Raw genomic sequence first — 22,956 nt, forward strand, 5'->3', positions numbered from 1 at the left:
TTTCAGTTTTTTTCATTATAAGATTTAAACTTTATTTTGGGTGTGGATTATTTTCAGCGGAATTGGCTGTCTTTATTTTATCCCTCCCTCTCTAGTGACTCTTGAGTGGAAGATCCACATCTTGGGTAGTCATTATCCCATACGTCACTAGCTCATGGACTCTTGCTAATTACATGAAAGAAAACATAATTTATGTAAGAACTTACCTGATAAATTCATTTCTTTCATATTAGCAAGAGTCCATGAGGCCCACCTTTTTTTTGTGGTGGTTATGATTTTTTTGTATAAAGCACAATTATTCCAATTCCTTATTTTTTATGCTTTCGCACTTTTGTCTTATCACCCCACTTCTTGGCTATGCGTTAAACTGATTTGTGGGTATGGTGAGGGGTGTATTTATAGGCATTTTGAGGTTTGGGAAACTTTGCCCCTCCTGGTAGGAATGTATATCCCATACGTCACTAGCTCATGGACTCTTGCTAATATGAAAGAAATGAATTTATCAGGTAAGTTCTTACATAAATTATGTTTCTTCAATCAAGAAGTTTTTTATTTTAAAATAGTGCCAGTGAGTACTATTTTTCTCAGGGAAAAATCGTCTGTGTATACCTTCCCAAGAGGAGTGGAGACATTTCTTTATTTCTGCCCTGATGTTGATGATCTTAGCAAACGTTATCTAAGATACGTTCTGGTTCCAACAGAGCAGCTGAAGGTAGTGTAAGGAAAAATCTTCAGTGGGGAGAATGATGTCATGCTACAAGCAGCATTGAGGTATGTTCAGTCTTTTGTTTTCTGGGGAGACTTGATACATCAGAACAGACTGACAATATCCCTAACTGGGGAGGGGTAAGCAGTATGCACTATAGGAAATGGTGTACCTGGATTCCCTGTTAATTTTTATTATATTACTAAGTGTGGTACATCACTTTAAAAATATTATGTGGGCTGACGTTGGGAGATGCGGCTGGTTTTTATTGCTTTCTTGACACCTTACAATGTGAAGCGCTTATTGCGCAGAATGTATATGTTGTGAACACATGGCTGATCTAATAAGGACCGACATGTTTGGGTTTTCAACTACCCATGCGGGTCTCTGTAGGATAGGAGATACACCCACGGTGGGCGGGGCCTATTTTCGCACCCTGAGACGCGCAGTGTGTGTTCCGGATCTGTAGCAAGATCCTGAGGCTCCAGTGGGGCCTAGCTCTGTTTGGTGATCATAGTGGACAGAGAGGCTCAGAACTTTGTCAGTGTGCCTTGGGGGCAGGTAGGCGCCACAGCTCTGTGCAGGGGCCAAGTTTTGTAATACATCGATATATTTGATAAACCTGACATACTTTGATATTTTATATATCCTAACAAGTGGTGCAATATATTTAATCTAAGTGGGACACATAAGGTCAATTTTTATTGCTGAAATCGTCTTTTGTCTAACAGAAAAATTGTTGCGCTTTTATTATTTAAAGGCGCAGTACACGTTTTTGTTTAATTACTTTATTATATGTTTTGACTCCAAAAGTTCAATATATCAAGTAAAGAACGACTATTATTGCTATTGCTAGTCTGTTTAACATGCCTGACATTGAGGAATCTACTTGTTCTATGTGTTTAGATGCCTATGTGGAACCCCCTCTCTGTGTTACCTCAGACGGACTCGGACATCATGTCCTTTAGATTTAAGCTTGAACAACTCCGCCTGTAACTTCAGGAGGTTTTAGGGACTCTGGATGACTGTGACTCTATTGTGGTACCACCAGAGAAATTGTGTAAAATGGACAAATACTTAGAGGTACCTGCTTACACTGATGTTTTTCCGGTTCCTACGAAAATTTCGGAGATTATCAAGAGGGAATGGGACAGACCGGGTATACCGTTCTCACCTCCTAATTTTAAGAAAATGTACCCTATATCGGACACTGTTCGGGACACTTGGCAGACGGTCCCTAAGGTGGAGGGAGCTATATCTACCCTGGCTAAGTGTACAACTATTCCTATTGAGGACAGCTGTGCTTTCAAAGATCCTATGGATAAGAAATTGGAGGGCCTTCTAAAAAAGATATTTATTCATCAGGGTTTCCTTTTACAACTGACAGCCTGCATTGTACCAGTTACCACTGCAGCAGCTTTCTGGTTTGATGCCTTAGAAGAGTCTCTTAAGACTGAGACTCCTTTAGAGGATATTTTAGATAGAAATAAGGCTCTCAAGCTGACTAATTCTTTTATCACAGATGCCGCCTTTCAGATTGCTAAGTTGGCGGCTAAGAATGCCGGATTTGCAATTTTAGCACGTAGAGCGGTATGGTTAAAATCTTGGTCTGCTGATGTGTCATCTAAGTCAAAGCTTTTGGCTATTCCTTTCAAGGCTAAAACACTATTCGGGCCTGACTTGAAGGAAATCATTTCTGACATTACTGGAGGTAAGGGTCAGCTCCTACCTCAGGATAAGACTGCTAAATTGAGGGGTAAACAAAATAATTTTCGTTGCTTTTGAAACTTTAAAGGAGTCCCCTCTTCTTCCTCTTCTTCCGCGAAACAGGAAGCGAATTTTGCTCTGGCCAAGTCCGTCTGGAGACTCAACCAGGCTTGGAACAAGGGTAAACAATCCAAGAAGCCCGCTGCTGCTACCAAGACAGCATGAAGGGGCGGCCCCCGATCCGGGACCTGATCTAGTAGGGGGCAGACTTTCTCTCTTTACCCAGGCTTGGGTAAGAGATGTTCAGGACCCCTGGGCACTGGAAATCGTGACCCACTGGTATCAACTGGAATTCAAAAATTTTCTCCCAAGGGGGAGATTTCTTCTTTCACGATTGTCTGTAGACCAGATAAAAAGAGAGGCGTTCTTACGTTGTGTAAAAGACCTCTCTACTATGGGAGTAATTCGTCCCATTCCAAGACTGGAACAGGGACAGGGATTTTTTTTTTAATTTTTTTTTAATTTTATTGAGGTTTTGCGATATAAACAACATACAATGGTCGCCTCGTAACCACAAAATACATTAACGTTTGTAGGTAAACAGAACAATACAACAGTTCATAACAATAGGTAGGCTTCTCAAACCTCCATTTTATAATAATATATAGCGTAGTTGGCTGACTACTTGAGTGGCCACTTTTGGGCCAGATGATTGCGAAAACTGGGAGAGATATGTTAGCCAGGTGAGCAGCCACTTTTGGGCTTTATAATGAAATTAAATAGGAAATAGTCCCCACATCTGCAAGGGAAGTATGCTATATTCTTCTAATTCAAAGGTAACAAGATGTGGGGAGTTAGTTCTTGTGATAGCAACTCTTAGGACAAAGTGTAAGGGGGGGGGGGGAGAATTCAGCGGGTGAGAGCCGCTCATAATATAAGGGATGATGGGGGAATGGGGAGGGCGGAGCTTTCTATAATTCAACAGAGAATTAGCTGGGGGAGTGAGTGAAGATTATATGGTACGCATAGAGGGGTAGTAATATTTAATAGCATGTATCTATGGCAGGATGTAAAGACTAATGGTAGTGCAGCCTAGTGTTGCAAAATATCTCACCTAGTCTAGGCTCTCAATCAGGGCAAAAGCCAGTATATGGCAGTAAGGGAAAATAGATCGCTTAATACCGATTTTAAGACATAATATACAGTCACGACAATAAGAATAAACTGCCTCCAAGTAAGCATAGAAGATGTAGGCTAAAAATTATGAACATCCCTACTCTTGGGCAGTGATATATATGTGAAAACTTTGAATGGTAGCAAACAATACATCTTGTAGCCAAGGTAAATATTCATACAGACATTCAGCAGTTCTACATTAATGTATATGTTCCCTAGCCTCCTACCCGGTTATGTCTACATCTAGCGAAGTGATCGAATCCCAGTAAAACTTGACATTTTGTATCATGTCTATTCTATTTGTTTTGATATGAGTATTCTTCTAGCAAAATCAATTCGTGAGTCCGAATTTTCCACTCAGCCACTGTGGGAATCTCTGCTGATTTCCACCACCTGGCTATGAGGGATTTCGCTCCATTAAGGCAGATTTGGAAAAGAAGCAATCTGATTTTACACCTACTTTTAGGCCTATCATTGAACAGCACCAATGAGGGAGAGAGTTTGAATGAAGGTTCCATCAATTTAGTTAATATTCCCTCAACCGATGTCCAAAAGCTTGTCAAGAAAGGGCAGGACCACCAAATGTGCGAAAGAGTTCCAGTCTCCCCACAACCCCTCCAGCAAAGGCAGGACACGGATCTATAGATCAACTGCAACCTCAGGTGTGAGGTACCACCTAGACAACATTTTGTAGTTCATTTCTAGTATTTGTGTAGATGTAGAAGATTTGTATGTGAGTTCAAAAAGTTTGGCCCACTTGTCTGGGTGTATCTCCACTGACAACTCTCTATGCCACCCCCTGGTATAACTAGGTAGTGCTTTATAATCAGGCCATCAATTGTCCTCCTGGCTAAGGATAGGGAACCTCTTAGAGCTGTGCTCTGCTTACAGAAGCCCTTGAATCGTGTTACGGGTCTTAATAGAGAGGACCTGTGTGGGGAGAATTGCAATAGATTCTGAAGCTGTTGATATTTTAGCCAATTGGTATAGACACCGCCTAATATGTTTGCTAAATCTTGTATTGGTTTCAGTTTTCCCGTGTTGTAGTAAGTCGGTTAAGGGGGAGGAAAGACCTAAGTATGTGAAGCTTGTATTAATGGTGGCTGTGTATAAATTTGCTAACAGCTCTGTGTTCTGGTAAATCGGAGACATAGGAGAAAAAGGAGTTGATATTCCCGGAGTCAGTTTAATAATACTGTCCCAGCTCGCAAAAATGTGTCTGTAAAGGGGGGACGTTTTTATTCGACTTGGCCTGCATCTAGATGGAAGCCAGCATAAGGGACCTAGGTCAGGGGATTTGAGAATATGGGAATCTAAAGGGATCCAAGCCTTATCCTTAGCCCCCGTATGCCAATCTAAGACACGTTGAAGTACATTAGCTTGGTAGAACCTCAGGACATGAGGCATGCCTAGCCTACCATTTTGTCTAGATCTATATAAAGTGTTCCTAGCTACTCTGGGTTTTTGCCCGTTCCACACGAACCTGTTTAAAGTTGTTTGTAACTGAGTTAAATATGAGTCTGGCAAGTTAATTGGTATCGTTTGTAACATATAAAGGATACGTGGTAGAATGGACATTTTTACTATTTGGATTCTTCCCCACCAGGAGAAAGGTTTTTGTTGCCATGTTTGGCAATCTTTTTGAATGCTCTTGAGCAATGCAATGTAGTTAGAATGAAAGAGGGTGGTGAGTTTAGGAGTTAAATTGACCCCAAGGTATTTGATGTGTTGCTTCTGTAACTGGTATGGACATATCTTAGAGAGTTCTGTGAATTTCTGAGGATTCATGTTTATATTGAGGATATTTGATTTCTGACTATTGATGTGGAAGTGTGACAATTTACCAAAGTTCTGGAACTCCTTAAGGAGAGGAGGTAGTGATCTGGTAGGGTCACTCAAGGTCAGAAGAATGTCGTCCGCATATAGACTAATCTTATAGTCGTTAGACCCTCTGCTAATACCTTTAATTTCCGTCTAATATGCCCGGCCAATGGCTCTAAAGCCATGGCAAACAGCAAGGGGGAAAGCGGGCACCCCTGCCTGGTACCGTTTTTAATATAAAAGGGGTCCGAAATAAAACTATTAACTTTTATCCATGCTGTGGGGTCCCTATATAAACTGGATATTCTCTTTATCATGAGATCGCCAATCCCAAATCCCTTAAAAGCGAATCGAAGATAGGACCAGTTGATGCGGACGAAGGCTTTCTCCGCGTCAGTTGAGACCAAGACCATTTCCAACCCTGTACTATTAGCATGATCTATCAGGTGAAGAGTCCTGATTGTGTTGTCTCTGGTCTCCCGACGCGGAACAAAGGGAGGTGGATTTTTTTAGGCAGACAGACGTTTCATCCGGGGGAATGGGAACTCCTTCCGGAGGTCTTTGCCATCCTGATCCTCAGGTGGGGCAGACCGGAATAGGATCTGATGGGGTCTCGTCAAAATGCCAAGCTTCCAAGATACGGATCCAGGTTGAGGGATCCTCAGACCGAACTGTTAGATGCCTTGGCAGTGCCTTGGTCGTTCAACCTAGCTTATGTGTTTCCACCGTTTGCTCTCCTTCCCCGGGTGATTGCTCGGATCAAACAGGAGAGGGCTTCAGTAATTCTAATTGTGCCTGCTTGGCCTTGCAGGACTTGGTATGCCGATCTAGTGGACATGTCCTCTCTGCCGCCGTGGAAGCTTCCATTGAGGCAGGACCTTCTCATTCAGGGACCCTTCCATCATCCGAATCTAGTTTCTCTGCAGCTGACTGCTTGGAGATTGAACGCTTGATTTTATCTAAGCGGGGGTTCTCTGATTCGGTCATTGATACTTTGATTCAGGCACGTAAGCCTGTTACTAGAAAGTTCTACCATAAGATATGGCGTAAATATCTTCATTGGTGCGAATCCAAGAGTTACTCGTGGAGTAGAGTTAGAATTTCCAGGATTCTGTCTTTTCTCCAAGAAGGATTGGAGGAAGGGTTATCAGCAAGTTCCTTAAAGGGACAAATCTCTGCTTTGTCAATTTTACTACACAAATGTTTGGCAGATGTTCCCAACGTTGTCTTTTTGTCAGGCTCTGACCAGAATCAAGCCTGTGTTTAGACAAATTGCTCCACCCTGGAGTTTGAATTTAGTTCTTAATGTTCTTCAATGGGTTCCGTTTGAACCCATGCATTCCATAGATATTAAGTTATCTTGGAAAGTTTTATTTTTGGTTGCTATTTCTTTTGCTCGTAGAGTTTCTGAGCTTTCAGCGTTACAATGTGACACGCCTTACCTTATCTTCCATTCTGATAAGGTGGTTTTATGTACCAAACCTGGTTTCCTTCCTAAGGTTGTTTCAAATAAGAATATTAATCAGGAAATTGTTGTTCCTTCATTATGTCCTAATCCTACTTCTAAGAAGGAACGTCTGTTGCATAACTTGGACGTGGTCCGTGCCCTGAAGTTTTACTTGCAGGCAACTAAGGAATTCCGTCAATCATCTTCATTATTCATTGTGTTTTCTGGAAAGCGTAGGGGCCAGAAAGCTACGGCTACCTCTCTTTCTTTTTGGCTGAAGAGTATCATCCGTCTGGCATATGAGACTGCTGGACAGCAGCCTCCTGAAAGAATTACGGCTCATTCTACTAGGGCTGTGGCTTCCTCATGGGCATTTAAAAACGATGCTTCTGTTGAACAGATTTGCAAGGCTGCAACTTGGTCGTCTCTTCACACTTTTTCCAAATTTTACAAATTTGATACTTTTTTTTCTTCTGAGGCGTTTTTTGGGAGAAAGGTTCTTCAAGTAGTGGTGCCTTCCGTTTAGGTTCCTGTCTTGTCCCTCCCTTTCATTCGTGTCCTGTAGCTTTGCTATTGTATCCCACAAGTAAGGATGAAATCCGTGGACTCATCATATCTTGTAAAAGAAAAGGAAATTTATGGTTACTTGATAAATTTATTTCTTTTACGATATGACGAGTCCACGGCCAACCCTTTCATTTCAAAGACAGGTATGTACTTATTTTATTAAACTTTAGTCACCTCTGCACCTTTGGCTTTTCCTTTCTCTTCCTAACTTCGGTCGAATGACTGGGGGAGGAGGGGAAGGGAGGAGCTATATATACAGCTCTGCTGTGGTGCTCTTTGCCACTTCCTGCTGGCAGGAGGTTTAATCCCACAAGTAAGGATGAAATCCGTGGACTCGTAATATTGTAAAAGAAATACATTTATCAGGTAAGCATACATTTCCTTTTTAATCAAATTTCTAATTTACTCCTATTATCAATTTTTATTTGTTCTCTTGCTACATATTTAAAAAGCAGGAATGTAAAGCGTAGGAGCCGGCCCATTTTAGGTTAAGCACCCTAGATAGCACTTGCTTATTGGTGGCTACATTTAGCCACCAATAAGCAAGCTTAACCCAGGTTCTGAACCAAAAATGGGCCAGCTCCTAAGCTTTACATGCCTGTTTTTTAAATAAAGATAGCAAGAGAACAAAGAAAAATTGATTATAGGATTAAATTAGAAAGTTGCTTAAAATTGCATGCTCTATCTGAATCATATTTTCAACATTAACATCTTTGGCGGGAAGCCTTACAAGGATACTAAACCCACATTTTAACAGGCTCCTCAGATGCTGAAGGTATTTAGACTCCTAGCTGTTACAGCAATTAGGAGATAGGGGGCATACTCCAGATAATTGAGTATGAGCATGTCAGCCATGTATAGAAAGGCAGCTTTTGTGCAAGTTTTGAACTTCCAGGCCATCATTACATTTAAAAGCCACTTTTTGTCCATATATATTTATTTGCATTACTTTAATATCCAAGTTTCTGTTGTGCTGAATTTTTCTTGGCATGTAAATATTTTTTTTAACTCTCCTGCTGAGAGAGGAGCTGCTTTTTATTCCTATGTTAATCTCTCAAAATGTTTATTTATTTCATGGTTTTTACATCCTCTTTCTAATTAGAAATTTTATACAAGTTTGGCTTCTTTTGATTTTTGCTGTAGAATTATTAAAAATAAAAAATAATTAAAAAAATGGAATTCTAGACTGTCATTGGAGGGTTGATGTCATTGATTAGGTCATAAGCGAAATAGGAAATGCCTAGATCCATAGCGTTGATATTCTTAAAGTGTACATAATCATTCACACTGCATGGGCTGTGTGACATTGATTCAAACAGAGGAACGTGTCTAATAAATCAACATTTAATCTATGAGATCATTAACTGCTTAAAGCAAGTTGTTGTTTTGTTTTGTTTTTTTCTCATTCAGTTTTTGTCATAATCAATTATGACGCACTTTCTGTTTTATTTACTAATAAATATTGTCATATCATTCTCTAGTAATCTAATTTTAAATAAATCTGAAAACCTATAACTGTATAATGCTAAAGCAATTTGTAATGGTTTTTCATTTTCTAATAAAGCTGGATCTTGATTCATCCTAGGTGTAATACTCAACAGTGAGAGAGATCTCTCTTTAGGGTTAATGGACAAAAATGAGCACTCCCCATTTTAAACCTCTTAATGATGATTCCCCTTACTTACCCCCTTAATATTTGCTCTGTCAGTCACAAGATGAACTTGTGCGCGATTCTACACTGGAGAATCCTCTTTGGACAGGCAGGGAGCTATGCTCCGATAGGTTTGCTGATGCGGAAGATGTTTCACCGGGTCTGTTTATGGATAACACTGCACCACCATCTTGAAATATTACCGATCATGTAGGTCTTGCTGGTGTTACACATGGCACCAAATAAAATTAACAGCAGGACTGCTGCTTTTTCCCCACTTCTTCCACTGGACACTATGGAGTAGACAAGGTTTTAAAAAACACACAAATCTGGCAGTGACCTCCATCACAAGTTCTGCTGCACTTTGGCACCACTCTACAATACACAAGCGGCATGTCTAACCGCTGGAGCCTAGATAGAACCTGCCAAGCAGTCTGATGCAGTATTGTTTGTTTATTTGGTACCTATCCTGGTTATGGAATAAGCCTATCATTTTTATATTTCCTACTTCAGATGCCATTAAGGAACTTTGTTTGAAAGAATTTTATTAAAAATATAATTTGCATGTTACAGCTAAATTGTAGCTGTCACCAAAAACTTTCAGCGGATAATTTTTTTAAAATGTTCTTTATGCAGATGCAGCTATTTACTCTTCTTTCCAAGAGAATGGAGTTTTTTTCCCTCTGAATATTTTGGTGCATTTAGAGTTCTTATGGAAAGTAAGATGCTATATTGTATCCTATTTTGATTGCTAGTTATTACAGCTGAAAGTTGATTTGACTGTATGATACCTAAATTGTATTTCATTTAGATTTGCACCACACAGCACCATCTTAGAGAGAAGTAGCCACTGATTTGTTAAAGATCAATGTGAAGACTATGGAATGTATGCAACTTACTAAGTTACGTGGTGTTTGGGGAAAAATGGACACCCTCATTTCTGAGATAATATGGGTTTAATTTCCAGTTATGTATGTGATACAAGCAAGTCTAAATAGATGATCACCTTTACCTGCTCTTCATGGAGGTGATTATCAGAGTACTCATAAGAAAGGGAATCCGGTCATAGAATCTAATTTATTCTGAACTGTCCTGTTTAGTCAAAAAGCTTCTAGACTCAAATGGTTAAATGTGCTCTTGTATTTTTGTAATAGAGGCATAATATAGCCATGGCACTGGTATTACTAACTGCTACAACAATCCCATCATCTGCTTTAGAGTGATATGAAACCCAAAAATGTACTTCTATTATCAAATTTTCTTTGTTCCTATAATATTCTGTGTTGAAGAGACACTTAGGTTGCCATCTGGAGCACTACAGGGCAGGAAATAGTGCTGCCATCTAGTTCTCTTGCAAATGGATAACTTTTTGCAAACTGCTGCTATATTGTGCTGTAGAAATGGGCCAGCTTCAAAGCATACGTCCCTGCTTTTCAACAAAAGATACAAAGAGTACGAAGAAAAATGTATAATAGAAGTAAATTAGAAAGAAAGTTGTTTTAAATCACACGCTCTATCTGAATCATGAAAGAAACATATTGGGGTTTATATCTCTTTAACCTACCCATTACACATCTACTCATAGCTAAGACCTCAATAATAAAACCGGCAAGTTTAAATGAAATACATTTTCAGGGTTTTAATTTATCCATTACAATGGGAGATCCCTACTTGCACAACAATCTTACTTAATACTCAGAATTGATAGTGTATGATCACCTGATTCCAAGCATCCAAGTTAGTTATCCAGTGTATGTGTCAACAAATAACTGCATTAAATCACATTAATATTTTTTCCATATACTCTGAAAAGCATTGTGTGTGTAACTTTAATATGTACTATGTGTTCTCAGTTGTAATTACAACTATTATTTCCTTATATATGTTTGATGCTCTGGTATAAGAGAAAATGCACACTGCTGTCCTATCCCTAATTTCTATTTTTATTTTTCTCCTCAGACTGGGAAGAAGAGCAGGTCAGCAGTCCAAATATTCTACGACTTATATATCAAGGACGGTTTCTCCATGGCAATGTGACCTTAGGAGGTACTTAACTTTTATGAGTACTTAATGACTGACATAAGTGCATTTAAATGTTGGACTTAGGAGTAATTAATGTTATTTATACTCTCTCCTTTTCTGCTATTCATTTTCTATTTTAGGAAAAGAAAAAAATATTTGGTAAAAACGTAATCCTACATTTGTGTTGTCAGCTATGTTATTTTAGTTTGTATCATATTTTTAGTGTTTGAATTATTTAGAAGATAATGTTAAATGGATGAAAGAAGTCAAGTGTTGAGCTTGAAGGAAAAAGGTGAAGACTGACCTAACCACATCCCTGTTTCCAGAGGGTTTCATTAGAATGAATGTAATATGCACGTGCTTGAAAGAGTTTGTGCTAGTGACATGATTCCGAATTTGAAAATTATGAGTTAAGGTTGGATTCAGAACCACCAATAGAGACTGAAGTTGCTGTCTGGACTGGGGTCAAGCGGACAGGAGATTAGATTAAACAATAAAAGATTTAATACTTGACCTTGGAAGTGGGTGGATATTCAGGAGGGCAGAAAAGGAATTGAAAATTGATTCTGGGATATTGTGACTTTGCATACAGGGGAAGAAAGAGAGATTTGTTTTAAGATGTTAAGGACTGAGGGGTGTGAGTCAAGGATAAACTTATAATGGAAGAAGTCCATGAAATGTGTTTTCCTCCACTGGCACTGCTTTGCCGGAGCTCTTTTGCAGGTCACCAGGCCTGTTTTGTGTTCCATAGTGGTCATCCAGGGTCTTGCATGTTGGTGGGTGCAACTATGGCAATTGTTGATTTAAGTGTAGTATTGTACTGTGATATGATCCGTTCCTGGTAGAAGAAAGTGCAGATTTTAGAGAGAAGTAGTTTTTATTATAGAAGAACAATCAGGTAGGCCTATTCTGTTGTGGGTTTGTAGTTTAACAGTAGTTGAGAGTGCTACTGCATTTTTCACAATTGACTTTTAAGTTACATTTGTAGTCTACAATCCATAGTTTGATGGAGAAGGGTTAAACACTGGAGCATATGCATGCTTTTCTGCTCCTCACTGGGTGTTGGCCATATTTCTCCAACATAGGTGTGTCCGGTCCACGGCGTCATCCTTACTTGTGGGATATTCTCTTCCCCAACAGGAAATGGCAAAGAGCCCAGCAAAGTTGGTCACATGATCCCTCCTAGGCTCCGCCTACCCCAGTCATTCTCTTTGCCGTTGCACAGGCAACATCTCCACGGAGATGGCTAAGAGTTTTTTGGTGTTTAAATGTAGTTTTTATTCTTCAATCAAGTGTTTGTTATTTTAAAATAGTGCTGGTATGTACTATTTACTCTGACACAGAAAAGAGAAGAAGATTTCTGTTTGTAAGAGGGCGATGATTTTAGCAAACGTTACTAAAATCGATTGCTGTTTCCACACAGGACTGTTGAGATGAAGTAACTTCAGTTGGGGGAAGCAGTTGGCAGACTTTTCTGCCTGAGGTATGACTGGCCACGTTTCTAACAAGACTTTGTAATGCTGGAAGGCTGTCATTTTCTCTATGGGGACCGGTAAGCCATTTTCTTAGATTAAGTAAAAGAATAAAGGGCTTTATAAGGGCTTAAAAAACTGGTAGACATTTTTCTGGGCTAAAACCACTGAAAAAGCTTATAGAAGGCATCATTTGGTATCGTATTCCCCTCTGGGCTTGGTTGGGTCTCAGCAAAGCAGATACCTGGGACTGTATAGGGGTTAAATGTAAAAACGGCTCCGGTTCCGTTATTTTAAGGGTTAAAGCTTTCAAATTTGGTGTGCAATACTTTTAAGACACTGTGGTGAAATTTTGGTGAACTTTGAACAATTGCTTCATGCTTTTTCGCATATTCAGTAATAAAGTGTGTTCTGTTTAAAATTTAAAGTGACAGTAACGGTTTTATTTTAAAACGTTTTTTGTGCTTTGTTGACAAGTTTAAGCCTGTTTAACATGTCTGAACCATCAGATAAGCGATGTTCTATATGTATGAAAGCCAATGTGTCTCCCCATTTAAATATATGTAATAATTGTGACATAGTGTCCAAACAAAGTAGGGACAATGATGCCACAGATAATAATAGTGCCCAAGATGATTCTTCAGATGAGGGGAGTAAGCATGGTACTGCATCATCCCCTTCTGTGTCTACACCAGTTTTGCCCACACAAGAGGCCCCTAGTACATCTAGTGCGCCAATACTTATTACCATGCAACAATTAACGGCTGTTATGGATAATTCTATTGCAAATATTTTATCTAAAATGCCTACTTATCAGAGAAAGCGCGATTGCTCTGTTTTAAACACTGAAGAGCAAGAGGACGCTGATGATAACGTTTCTGACATACCCTCACACCAATCTGAAGGGGCCAGGAGGGAGGTTTTGTCTGAGGGAGAAATTTCAGATTCAGGAAAAATTTCTCAACAAGCTGAACCTGATGTTGTAACATTTAAATTTAAATTAGAACATCTCCGCGCACTGCTTAAGGAGGTATTATCTACTCTGGATGATTGTGACAATTTGATCATTCCAGAGAAATTATGTAAGATGGACAAGTTCCTAGAGGTTCCGGTGCCCCCCGATGTTTTTCCTATACCCAAGCGGGTGGCGGACATAGTAAATAAGGAATGGGAAAGGCCCGGCATACCTTTTGTTCCTCCCCCTATATTTAAGAAATTATTTCCTATAGTCGACCCCAGAAAGGACTTATGGCAGACAGTCCCTAAGGTCGAGGGGGCGGTCTCTACTCTAAACAAACGCACTACTATTCCCATAGAAGATAGTTGTGCTTTCAAAGATCCTATGGATAAAAAATTAGAGGGTTTGCTTAAAAAGATGTTTGTTCAGCAAGGTTACCTTCTACAACCAATTTCATGCATTGTTCCTGTCACTACGGCAGCGTGTTTCTGGTTCGAAGAACTAGAAAAGTCGCTCAATAAAGAATCTTCGTATGAGGAGGTTATGGACAGAGTTCAAGCACTTAAATTGGCTAACTCTTTTATTCTAGATGCCGCTTTGCAATTAGCTAGATTAGCGGCGAAAAATTCAGGGTTTGCTATCGTGGCGCGCAGAGCGCTTTGGCTAAAGTCTTGGTCAGCGGATGTGTCTTCCAAGACAAAATTGCTTAACATCCCTTTCAAGGGCAAAACACTGTTTGGTCCTGATTTGAAAGAGATTATTTCAGACATCACCGGGGGAAAGGGCCACGCCCTTCCTCAGGATAGGTCTTTTAAGATTAGAAATAAGCCTAATTTTCGTCCCTTTCGCAGAAACGGACCAACCTCTACTTCTACATCCTCTAAGCAAGAGGGTAATACTTCTCAACCCAAACCAGCCTGGAGACCGATGCAAGGCTGGAACAAGGGTAAGCAGGCCAAGAAGCCTGCCACTGCTACCAAAACAGCATGAAGGGATGGCCCCCGATGGGGGGCAGACTTTCTTTCTTTGCTCAGGCCTGGGCAAGAGATGTTCAGGATCCTTGGGCACTAGAAATAGTTTCTCAAGGTTATCTCCTGGAATTCAAGTAACTACTCCCAAGGGGAAGGTTCCACAGGTCTCAATTATCTTCAAACCAAATAAAAAGACAGGCATTCTTACATTGTGTAGAAGACCTGTTAAAGATGGGAGTAATTCATCCAGTTCCAATAGGAGAACAAGGGATGGGGTTTTACTCCAACCTGTTCATAGTTCCCAAAAAAGAGGGAACATTCAGACCAATTTTAGATCTCAAGATCCTAAACAAATTTCTCAGGGTTCCATCGTTCAAAATGGAAACCATTCGAACGATCCTTCCTACCATCCAGGAAGGTCAATTTATGACCACGGTGGATTTAAAGGATGCGTACCTACATATTCTTATCCACAAGGAACATCATCAGTTCCTAAGGTTCGCTTTTCTGGACAAGTATTACCAGTTTGTGGCACTTCCATTCGGATTAGCCACTGCTCCGAGAATTTTCACAAAGGTACTAGGGTCCCTTCTAGCGGTTCTAAGACCAAGGGGCATTGCAGTAGTACCGTACTTGGACGACATCCTGATTCAAGCGTCGTCTCTGTCAAAAGCAAAGGCTCATACGGACATCGTCCTAGCCTTTCTCAGATCTCACGGATGGAAAGTGAACATAGAAAAAAGTTCTCTTTCCCCGTCAACAAGAGTTCCCTTCTTGGGAACAATAATAGACTCCTTAGAAATGAGGATTTTTCTGACAGAGGTCAGAAAATCAAAACTTCTAAGTTCTTGTCAAGTACTTCATTCTGTTCTTCGTCCTTCCATAGCGCAGTGCATGGAAGTAATAGGATTGATGGTTGCAGCAATGGACATAGTTCCTTTTGCATGAATTCATCTAAGACCATTACAACTGTGCATGCTCAGACAGTGGAATGGGGATTATACAGACTTGTCTCCGACGATTCAAGTAGATCAAAGGACCAGAGATTCACTCCGTTGGTGGCTGATCCTGGACAACCTGTCACAGGGAATGAGCTTCCGCAGACCAGAGTGGGTCATTGTTACGACCGACGCCAGTCTGGTGGGCTGGGGCGCGGTCTGGGAACCCCTGAAAGCTCAGGGTCTATGGTCTCGGGAAGAATCTCTTCTCCCGATAAACATTCTGGAACTGAGAGCGATATTTAATGCTCTCCAAGCTTGGCCTCATCTAGCAAAGGCCAAATTCATAAGGTTTCAATCAGACAACATGACGACAGTTGCATATATCAACCATCAGGGGGGAACAAGGAGTTCCCTGGCGATGGAGGAAGTGACCAAGATAATTCAATGGGCGGAGGATCACTCCTGCCACTTGTCTGCAATCCACATCCCAGGAGTGGAAAATTGGGAAGCGGATTTTCTGAGTCGTCTGACATTCCATCCGGGGGAGTGGGAACTCCATCCGGAAATCTTTGCCCAAATAACTCGATTATGAGGCATTCCAGACATGGATCTGATGGCCTCTCGTCAGAACTTCAAGGTTCCTTGTTACGGGTCCAGATCCAGGGATCCCAAGGCGACTCTAGTAGATGCACTAGTAGCACCTTGGACCTTCAACCTAGCTTATGTATTCCCACCGTTTCCTCTCATTCCCAGGCTGGTAGCCAGGAACAATCAGGAGAGGGCTTCGGTGATCTTGATAGCTCCTGCGTGGCCACGCAGGACTTGGTATGCAGACCTGGTGAATATGTCATCGGCTCCACCATGGAAGCTACCTTTGAGACAGGACCTTCTTGTTCAAGGTCCATTCGAACATCCGAATCTGGCTTCCCTCCAACTGACTGCTTGGAGATTGAACGCTTGATTTTATCAAAGCGTGGGTTTTCAGATTCTGTAATAGATACTCTGATTCAGGCTAGAAAGCCTGTAACTAGAAAAATTTACCATAAGATATGGAAAAAATATATCTGTTGGTGTGAATCTAAAGGATTCCCATGGAACAAGATAAAAATTCCTAAGATTCTATCCTTTCTACAAGAAGGTTTGGAGAAAGGATTATCTGCAAGTTCTCTGAAGGGACAAATCTCTGCGTTATCTGTTTTACTTCACAAAAGGAGACGTTCAAGCGTTTGTTCAGGCTCTGGTTAGAATCAAGCCTGTTTACAGACCTTTGACTCCTCCCTGGAGTCTTAATCTAGTTCTTTCAGTTCTTCAAGGGGTTCCGTTTGAACCCTTACATTCCGTAGATATTAAGTTATTATCTTGGAAAGTTTTGTTTTTGGTTGCAATTTCTTCTGCTAGAAGAGTTTCTGAGTTATCTGCTCTGCAGTGTTCTCCGCCCTATCTGGTGTTCCATGCAGATAAGGTGGTTTTGCGTACTAAGCCTGGTTTTCTTCCGAAAGTTGTTTCCAACAAGAATATTAACCAGGAGATAGTTGTACCTTCTTTGTGTCCGAATCCAGTTTCAAAGAAGGAACGTTTGTTACACAATTTGGATGTAGTCCGTGCTCTAAAATTCTATTTAGAGGCCACTAAAGATTTCAGACAAACATCTTCTTTGTTTGTTGTTTATTCTGGTAAAAGGAGAGGTCAAAAGGCAACTTCTACCTCTCTTTCTTTTTGGCTTAAAAGCATTATCCGATTGGCTTATGAGACTGCCGGACGGCAGCCTCCTGAAAGAATCACAGCTCATTCCACTAGGGCTGTGGCTTCCACATGGGCCTTCAAGAACGAGGCTTCTGTTGACCAGATATGTAAGGCAGCGACTTGGTCTTCACTGCACACTTTTGCCAAATTTTACAAATTTGATACTTTTGCTTCTTCAGAGGCTATTTTTGGGAGAAAGGTTTTGCAAGCCGTGGTGCCTTCCATTTAGGTGACCTGATTTGCTCCCTCCCTTCATCCGTGTCCTAAAGCTTTGGTATTGGTTCCCACAAGTAAGGATGACGCCGTGGACCGGACACACCTATGTTGGAGAAAACAGAATTTATGCTTACCTGATAAATTACTTTCTCCAACGGTGTGTCCGGTCCACGGCCCGCCCTGGTTTTTTTAATCAGGTCTGATGAATTATTTTCTCTAACTACAGTCACCACGGTATCATATGGTTTCTCCTATGCATATTTCCTCCTGTACGTCGGTCGAATGACTGGGGTAGGCGGAGCCTAGGAGGGATCATGTGACCAGCTTTGCTGGGCTCTTTGCCATTTCCTGTTGGGGAAGAGAATATCCCACAAGTAAGGATGACGCCGTGGACCAGACACACCGTTGGAGAAAGTAATTTATCAGGTAAGCATAAATTCTGTTTTTTATCTGTAGCCCCACAGGAGTTTACCAGATGCATGACTGACTTTGTTTAACCCATTTGCATGGAAAAAGATTTTGAAATAAGATTGTTTAAAATGAACCTCCTTCACCATATGAACGTAGGTCACACAATACTTAGTCCAGCATACTGTGTTGCGTAGTATCTACATCCAACACTGTGGCGCATGGTGTGGCTAGGGTTGCCACCTTGGCCATGTTTTCCTTGATACTTAGGGGTTACACATGCTGTAGGGTTTGCAGGGAGGAACATGTATTGTGCTGTTCATCAGCACTATTCATGTGACATTCAGAGGCACAATACATGTTTCACCCTGCTTACCCTGCAGCACATGTAGCTCATAAGTGTATAGGAAAACATGGCCGAGGTGGCAACCCAAGATGTGCCCCCCACAGTCAGCAGAGACTGCAATTGGGTGCAGAAGCCAGTTTGTTAGAGTGACACTGTGTCACATGGTGTAATTATGGTTAGCTGGTGCTGAGTGGGAGGGAGGCGAGTGGATAGCCCATCGACGAAGGCGAGAGGGAGTGGCAGGGTTTCCTACACAATGGAAAGAGGGATGGGGACCTACACTACAGAAAATAAAGGTTTGGAGGGGGAGGTGGGACACTAATTGATTGCAGGGGTAGAGGGGCCCTGGCCCCTTCACTATAGAAAAATGAAATCATAAAATTAAAATTTAAAAAATAATTATCTAAAAAACAAATAATTTGTTAGTGGGAAGGAGAGGAAGGACCCCGTACGCTACATAAATATATATAAGTGTGACGATTAAGCCTATCCACCCAGCTGTCGCTATAGGGAGAGTGTCGGTATGAAGTGCGCAAGTCGATTAAGTTCAAGGTTGTGCGCTATAAAAGTATCCAATTATTATTATTATTCAGCCTCTGGTTCCCTTACCTTTTAACTCTACAAAGGACCTAAAGGGACACCAAGTTAACCCCCAAATCCTGCCAAACACCACACCCAAAGACAGATTATTATAGGTTTAATAACAAAAGATTTCTAAGTTACACAGTGCCAAATTATAAAAACATAAATTATGCTTACCTGATAATTTCATTTCGATCTGTGGGAGGAGAGTCCACGGCTTCATTACTTCTGGGAATTAAAAACCTGAACACCAGGAGGAGGCAAAGACACCCCAGCCAAAGGCTTAAATACCTCCACCACTCCCCTCATCCCCCAGTCATTCTGCCGAGGGAACAAGAAGAACAGTAGGAGAAATATCAGGGTATAAATGGTGCCAGAAGAGTAAAATTAAATTTAGGTCAGCCCACCGGAGAAACGGGCGGGGGCAGTGGACTCTCCTCCCACAGATGGAAATGAAATTATCAGTTAAGCATAATTTATGTTTTCCATCTTAATGGGAGGAGAGTCCACTGCTTCATTCATAACTTGTGGGAACAAATACTCAAGCTCTAGAGGACATTGAAAAAAATTGGGATGGCGAAAGGAGGCGAACCCTAAACTGAGTGCACCACAGCCTGCAGAAACTTTCTCCCAAAAGCTGTTTCCACTGAAGCAAAAACATCAAATTTTATAAAATTTTGCAAAAGTATGTAAGGAAGACCAAGTGGCCGGCTTATAAATCTGCTCCATAGAAGCCTCATTCCTAAAGGCCCAAGAAGAGGCCACAGCTCTAGTCGAGTGAGCTGTAATCCTCTGAGGAGGCTTGTGTCCCGCTGTCTCATATGCCAGATGGATCATACTCTTCAACCAAAATGATAGAGAAGTGGCAGAGGCCCTTTGCCCCTTTATTCTTCCCTGAGTACACAACAATAAAGGACGAGGTCTGTCTGAACTCCTTCGTGACCTGAAGATAAAACTTCAAAGCCCGAACCACGTCCAGATTATGAAGTAACCTCTCCTTCGAAGGAGTGTTAGGACACAAAGAAGGAACTACTATTTCCTCATTGATGTTACGACTCAACACCACCTTGGGATGGAATCCCAATCCAGTGCAAAGAACAGCCTGATCAGCATGAAAAACTAAGTAGGGCGGCTCGCATTTCAAGGCCGCCAACTCAGAGACTCTGCGCCCAGATGCAGTAGCCAGTAATAACAGGACTTTCTATGAAAGAACCTTAATGTCAAGAGCATGCATAAACTCAAATGGAGCTCTCTGCAAAACCTTAAGAACCAAGTTTAAACTCCACGGAGAAGCCGAATTCCTGAAGACAGGTCTGATCCTAACCAGAGCCTGAACAAAGGACTGAATGTCAGGAAGCTCTGCAAGCTTTTTATGCAACAGTACAAATAAAGCCGAGATCTGTCCCCTTAGGGAACTGGCGGCAAGACCCTTATCCAGACCGTCCTGGAGAAAGGCCTAAATCCTGGATACCCTGACCTTATGCCAGGGATATCCTCATTCCTCACACCGGGACAAGTAGGTCCTCCACACCTTGTGGTAGATGCGTTGAGTGACCGGCTTCCTAGCCTGAACAAGAGTGTCAATCACTTTTTCCGAAAATCCTCTCTTGGCTAAGACTAGCCATTCAATCTCCACGCAGTCAGCCTCAGAGAATTGAGATTTTGAAGTAGAAAAGGACCTTGAACCAGCAGATACCTGTGACAAGGTAACCTCCATGGTGGAGATGACATCCCCACCAGATCCGCAAACCACATCTTCCTCGGCCATGACGGAGCAATCAGAATAGCCTAAGCTTGCTCCTGCTTGATGCGGGCCACTACACAAGGTAGAAAAGGCAACGGTGGAAATATGTAAATTAGGTTGAAGTCCCAGGGTTCCGCCTGGGGATCCCTGGATCACATCCCGTATCTGGGTAGCTTGCAATTGAGCCTGGACGCCATGAGATCCATCTCAGGCGTCCCCATCTGCTGCAGATCTCCGCAAACATCTTGGGATGGGGAGACCATTCCCCTAGGTGAAACGTCTGTCTCCTCAGAAAAGTCGCTTCCCAGTTGTCCACACCCGTAATGTGGATCTTTGAGAGCAAACAATTGAGAGTCTCTGCCCATTCCAGAATCCGAGATACTTCCCTCATGGCTAGGGAGCTTCTCATCCCCCCCCCCCCGGTGGTTTATGTAAGCCACAGAGGTAATGTCTGATTGGAATCTGATGAATCGTGATGACTCCAGAAGGGGCCAAGCCCTGAGAGTGTTGAATATTGCTCAAAGTTCCAAAATATTTTTAAGTAGACTCGACTCCTCTCGAGTCCATCTGCCCTGTGCCTTTCTGGCACCCCAAACAGCTCCCCATCCTGATAGACTTGCATCTGTGGTCACAATCTCCCAGGATGGTCTCAAAAAGGATATCCCCTGTGACAACTGACCCGGTCGGGTCCACCAAGATAGGGACTCCCTCACCGGTCTGTTCAGAGATATAGAAAGGTCCAGCGCTTACTGCAAAAACTAGGTGCACGCTACAAGAGTCCTGTACATCCCCCCAAATAGAATAAATGAACAACATTTTTGACATGTTTGACAGGGGGAATCTGCCTCTGGACAGATAGGACTTGAAACCTATCATGTAACCCTGGGCTACGACCTCCAGAACCCATTGGTCTATAACGTCTCTTCTCCAGGCCTCCGCAAAGAGAGAGAGAGTCTGCCCTCTACCTGATCCGCGGGCTTCTTGTTCTGCTTCGACTTGTTCCAAGAGTTAGCTGGCTTCCAAGATCCCTTGGATTGCTCAGACTTTGCAGCAGGCTGCTGGCGCTGAGACTTGTCCGCACGAAAGGGACAAAAAGTAGACCCCTTAGGGTTTAGCCTTCTTATCCTGAGGCAAAAAGGCACCCTTGCCACCTGTGACCATAGATATGATAGAATCCAGGCCCGGGCCAAACAAAACTTTCCCTTTGAATGGGAGGGAAAGCAAGTGAGACTTGGAAGTCATGTCAGCAGACCACGACTTTAGCTACAGAGCACTGCGGGCTTAAACCGAAAAATCTGATGTCTTAGCATTCAGGCGAATAATCTGCATGTTAGCATCAACGAATGCTCTACCCTTAAGGCCTTGATTCGTTCTAGAATCTCATCGATGGGAGTCTCCACCTCGACCATTGCTAGTAGGTAGCCGCACCAGCCACCGCAGCAACCGCCGTCACTGGTTGGAAAACGAACCCGGTGAGTTGGAAAATCTTCCGCAACATGGACTTCATCTTTTTATCCATGGGTTCCTTGAAAGAGGAGCTATCCTCTAGCGGAATAGTCGTTCTCTTAGCAAGCGTGGAGATGGCACCATCCACCTTAGGGACGGTTCCCCACAGTTCAAGCTGCGCATCCGGAATGGGAAAAAGCTTGTTAAAAGAAGAGGGGAAAAAGGACAAACCAAGTTTCTCCCATTCATTCTTAATAATGTTAGCCATCTTGACTGGAACCGGGAATGCCTGGGGCACTTCCCTGTCCTCCTCAGAGCAGGCAGACAGGTTATGGAGCAGCGATCTTTAGAGCTTGATAATTCGGCCCCTTTGTGTTTCTTTTGTTGCAAGATGGACTTAGAGCCTATGCCTGAGTGCAAACTTTGCTTGAATGCCCAAGTTGAACCCTCTTTGCCTTTTTGTAGTTCTTGTATTGAAAGAACTTTAATGTACAAAGATACACTGTGTGATTCTGAGCCACCATTCTCTGAAGTGGATGCTGTCCAGGCAATGCCACGGCCTCTTCCACAAGTGCCCCAATCTGTATTATCGTCACATGCAGTGTGCAGTGCCCTGCGTTTCCTCTCAATCTTCTGATGAAGTGTATTTAAAGGCCGAAATTGCGGCCCAGGTATCATTGGCGGTATCTGAGGCACTAGCGGCTATCCCCATGCTGCAGGGGAAACGTAAGTGGAAGATTATAGAATCCGATCTGGTTCAGGCTAACTTGGTTGCTCTTTCCCATAAGTCAGAAGAGGAGGATACTTCGGTAGCCTCTGAGGGTGAAATCTTAGATTTGGATAGTATAATTCCTTCTTCTGATGCTGAAGTGGTTTCCTTCAGATTTAAGCTTGAACACCTTCATGTTTTGTTAAAGGAGGTTTTGGCTACTTTGGATTACTCTGCCTATAGTTGTCAACCTAAAGAAGTCTAGCAAATGAAATAGATATTTTGATGTTCCCTCCCCGGGGTAGGGGTTTCCAGTACCCGAC

The 22,956-nt window shown here is 42.1% G+C and overlaps 1 protein-coding gene across 1 annotated transcript in view; it reads left to right on the forward strand.

Moving 5' to 3' along the window:
• Positions 1 to 22,956, forward strand: part of UBL3 (ubiquitin like 3) — a 384,745-nt gene that overhangs the window by 317,566 nt on the left and 44,223 nt on the right. The window contains exon 3 of the mRNA XM_053708476.1: positions 11,035 to 11,121. Coding sequence (XP_053564451.1) covers positions 11,035 to 11,121 — 87 coding nt within the window. The remainder of the gene's footprint in view (positions 1 to 11,034; positions 11,122 to 22,956) is intronic.

This window comes from Bombina bombina, chromosome 3 (genome assembly GCF_027579735.1).
Source record: "Bombina bombina isolate aBomBom1 chromosome 3, aBomBom1.pri, whole genome shotgun sequence".
Classification (NCBI taxonomy): Eukaryota; Metazoa; Chordata; class Amphibia; order Anura; family Bombinatoridae; genus Bombina; species Bombina bombina.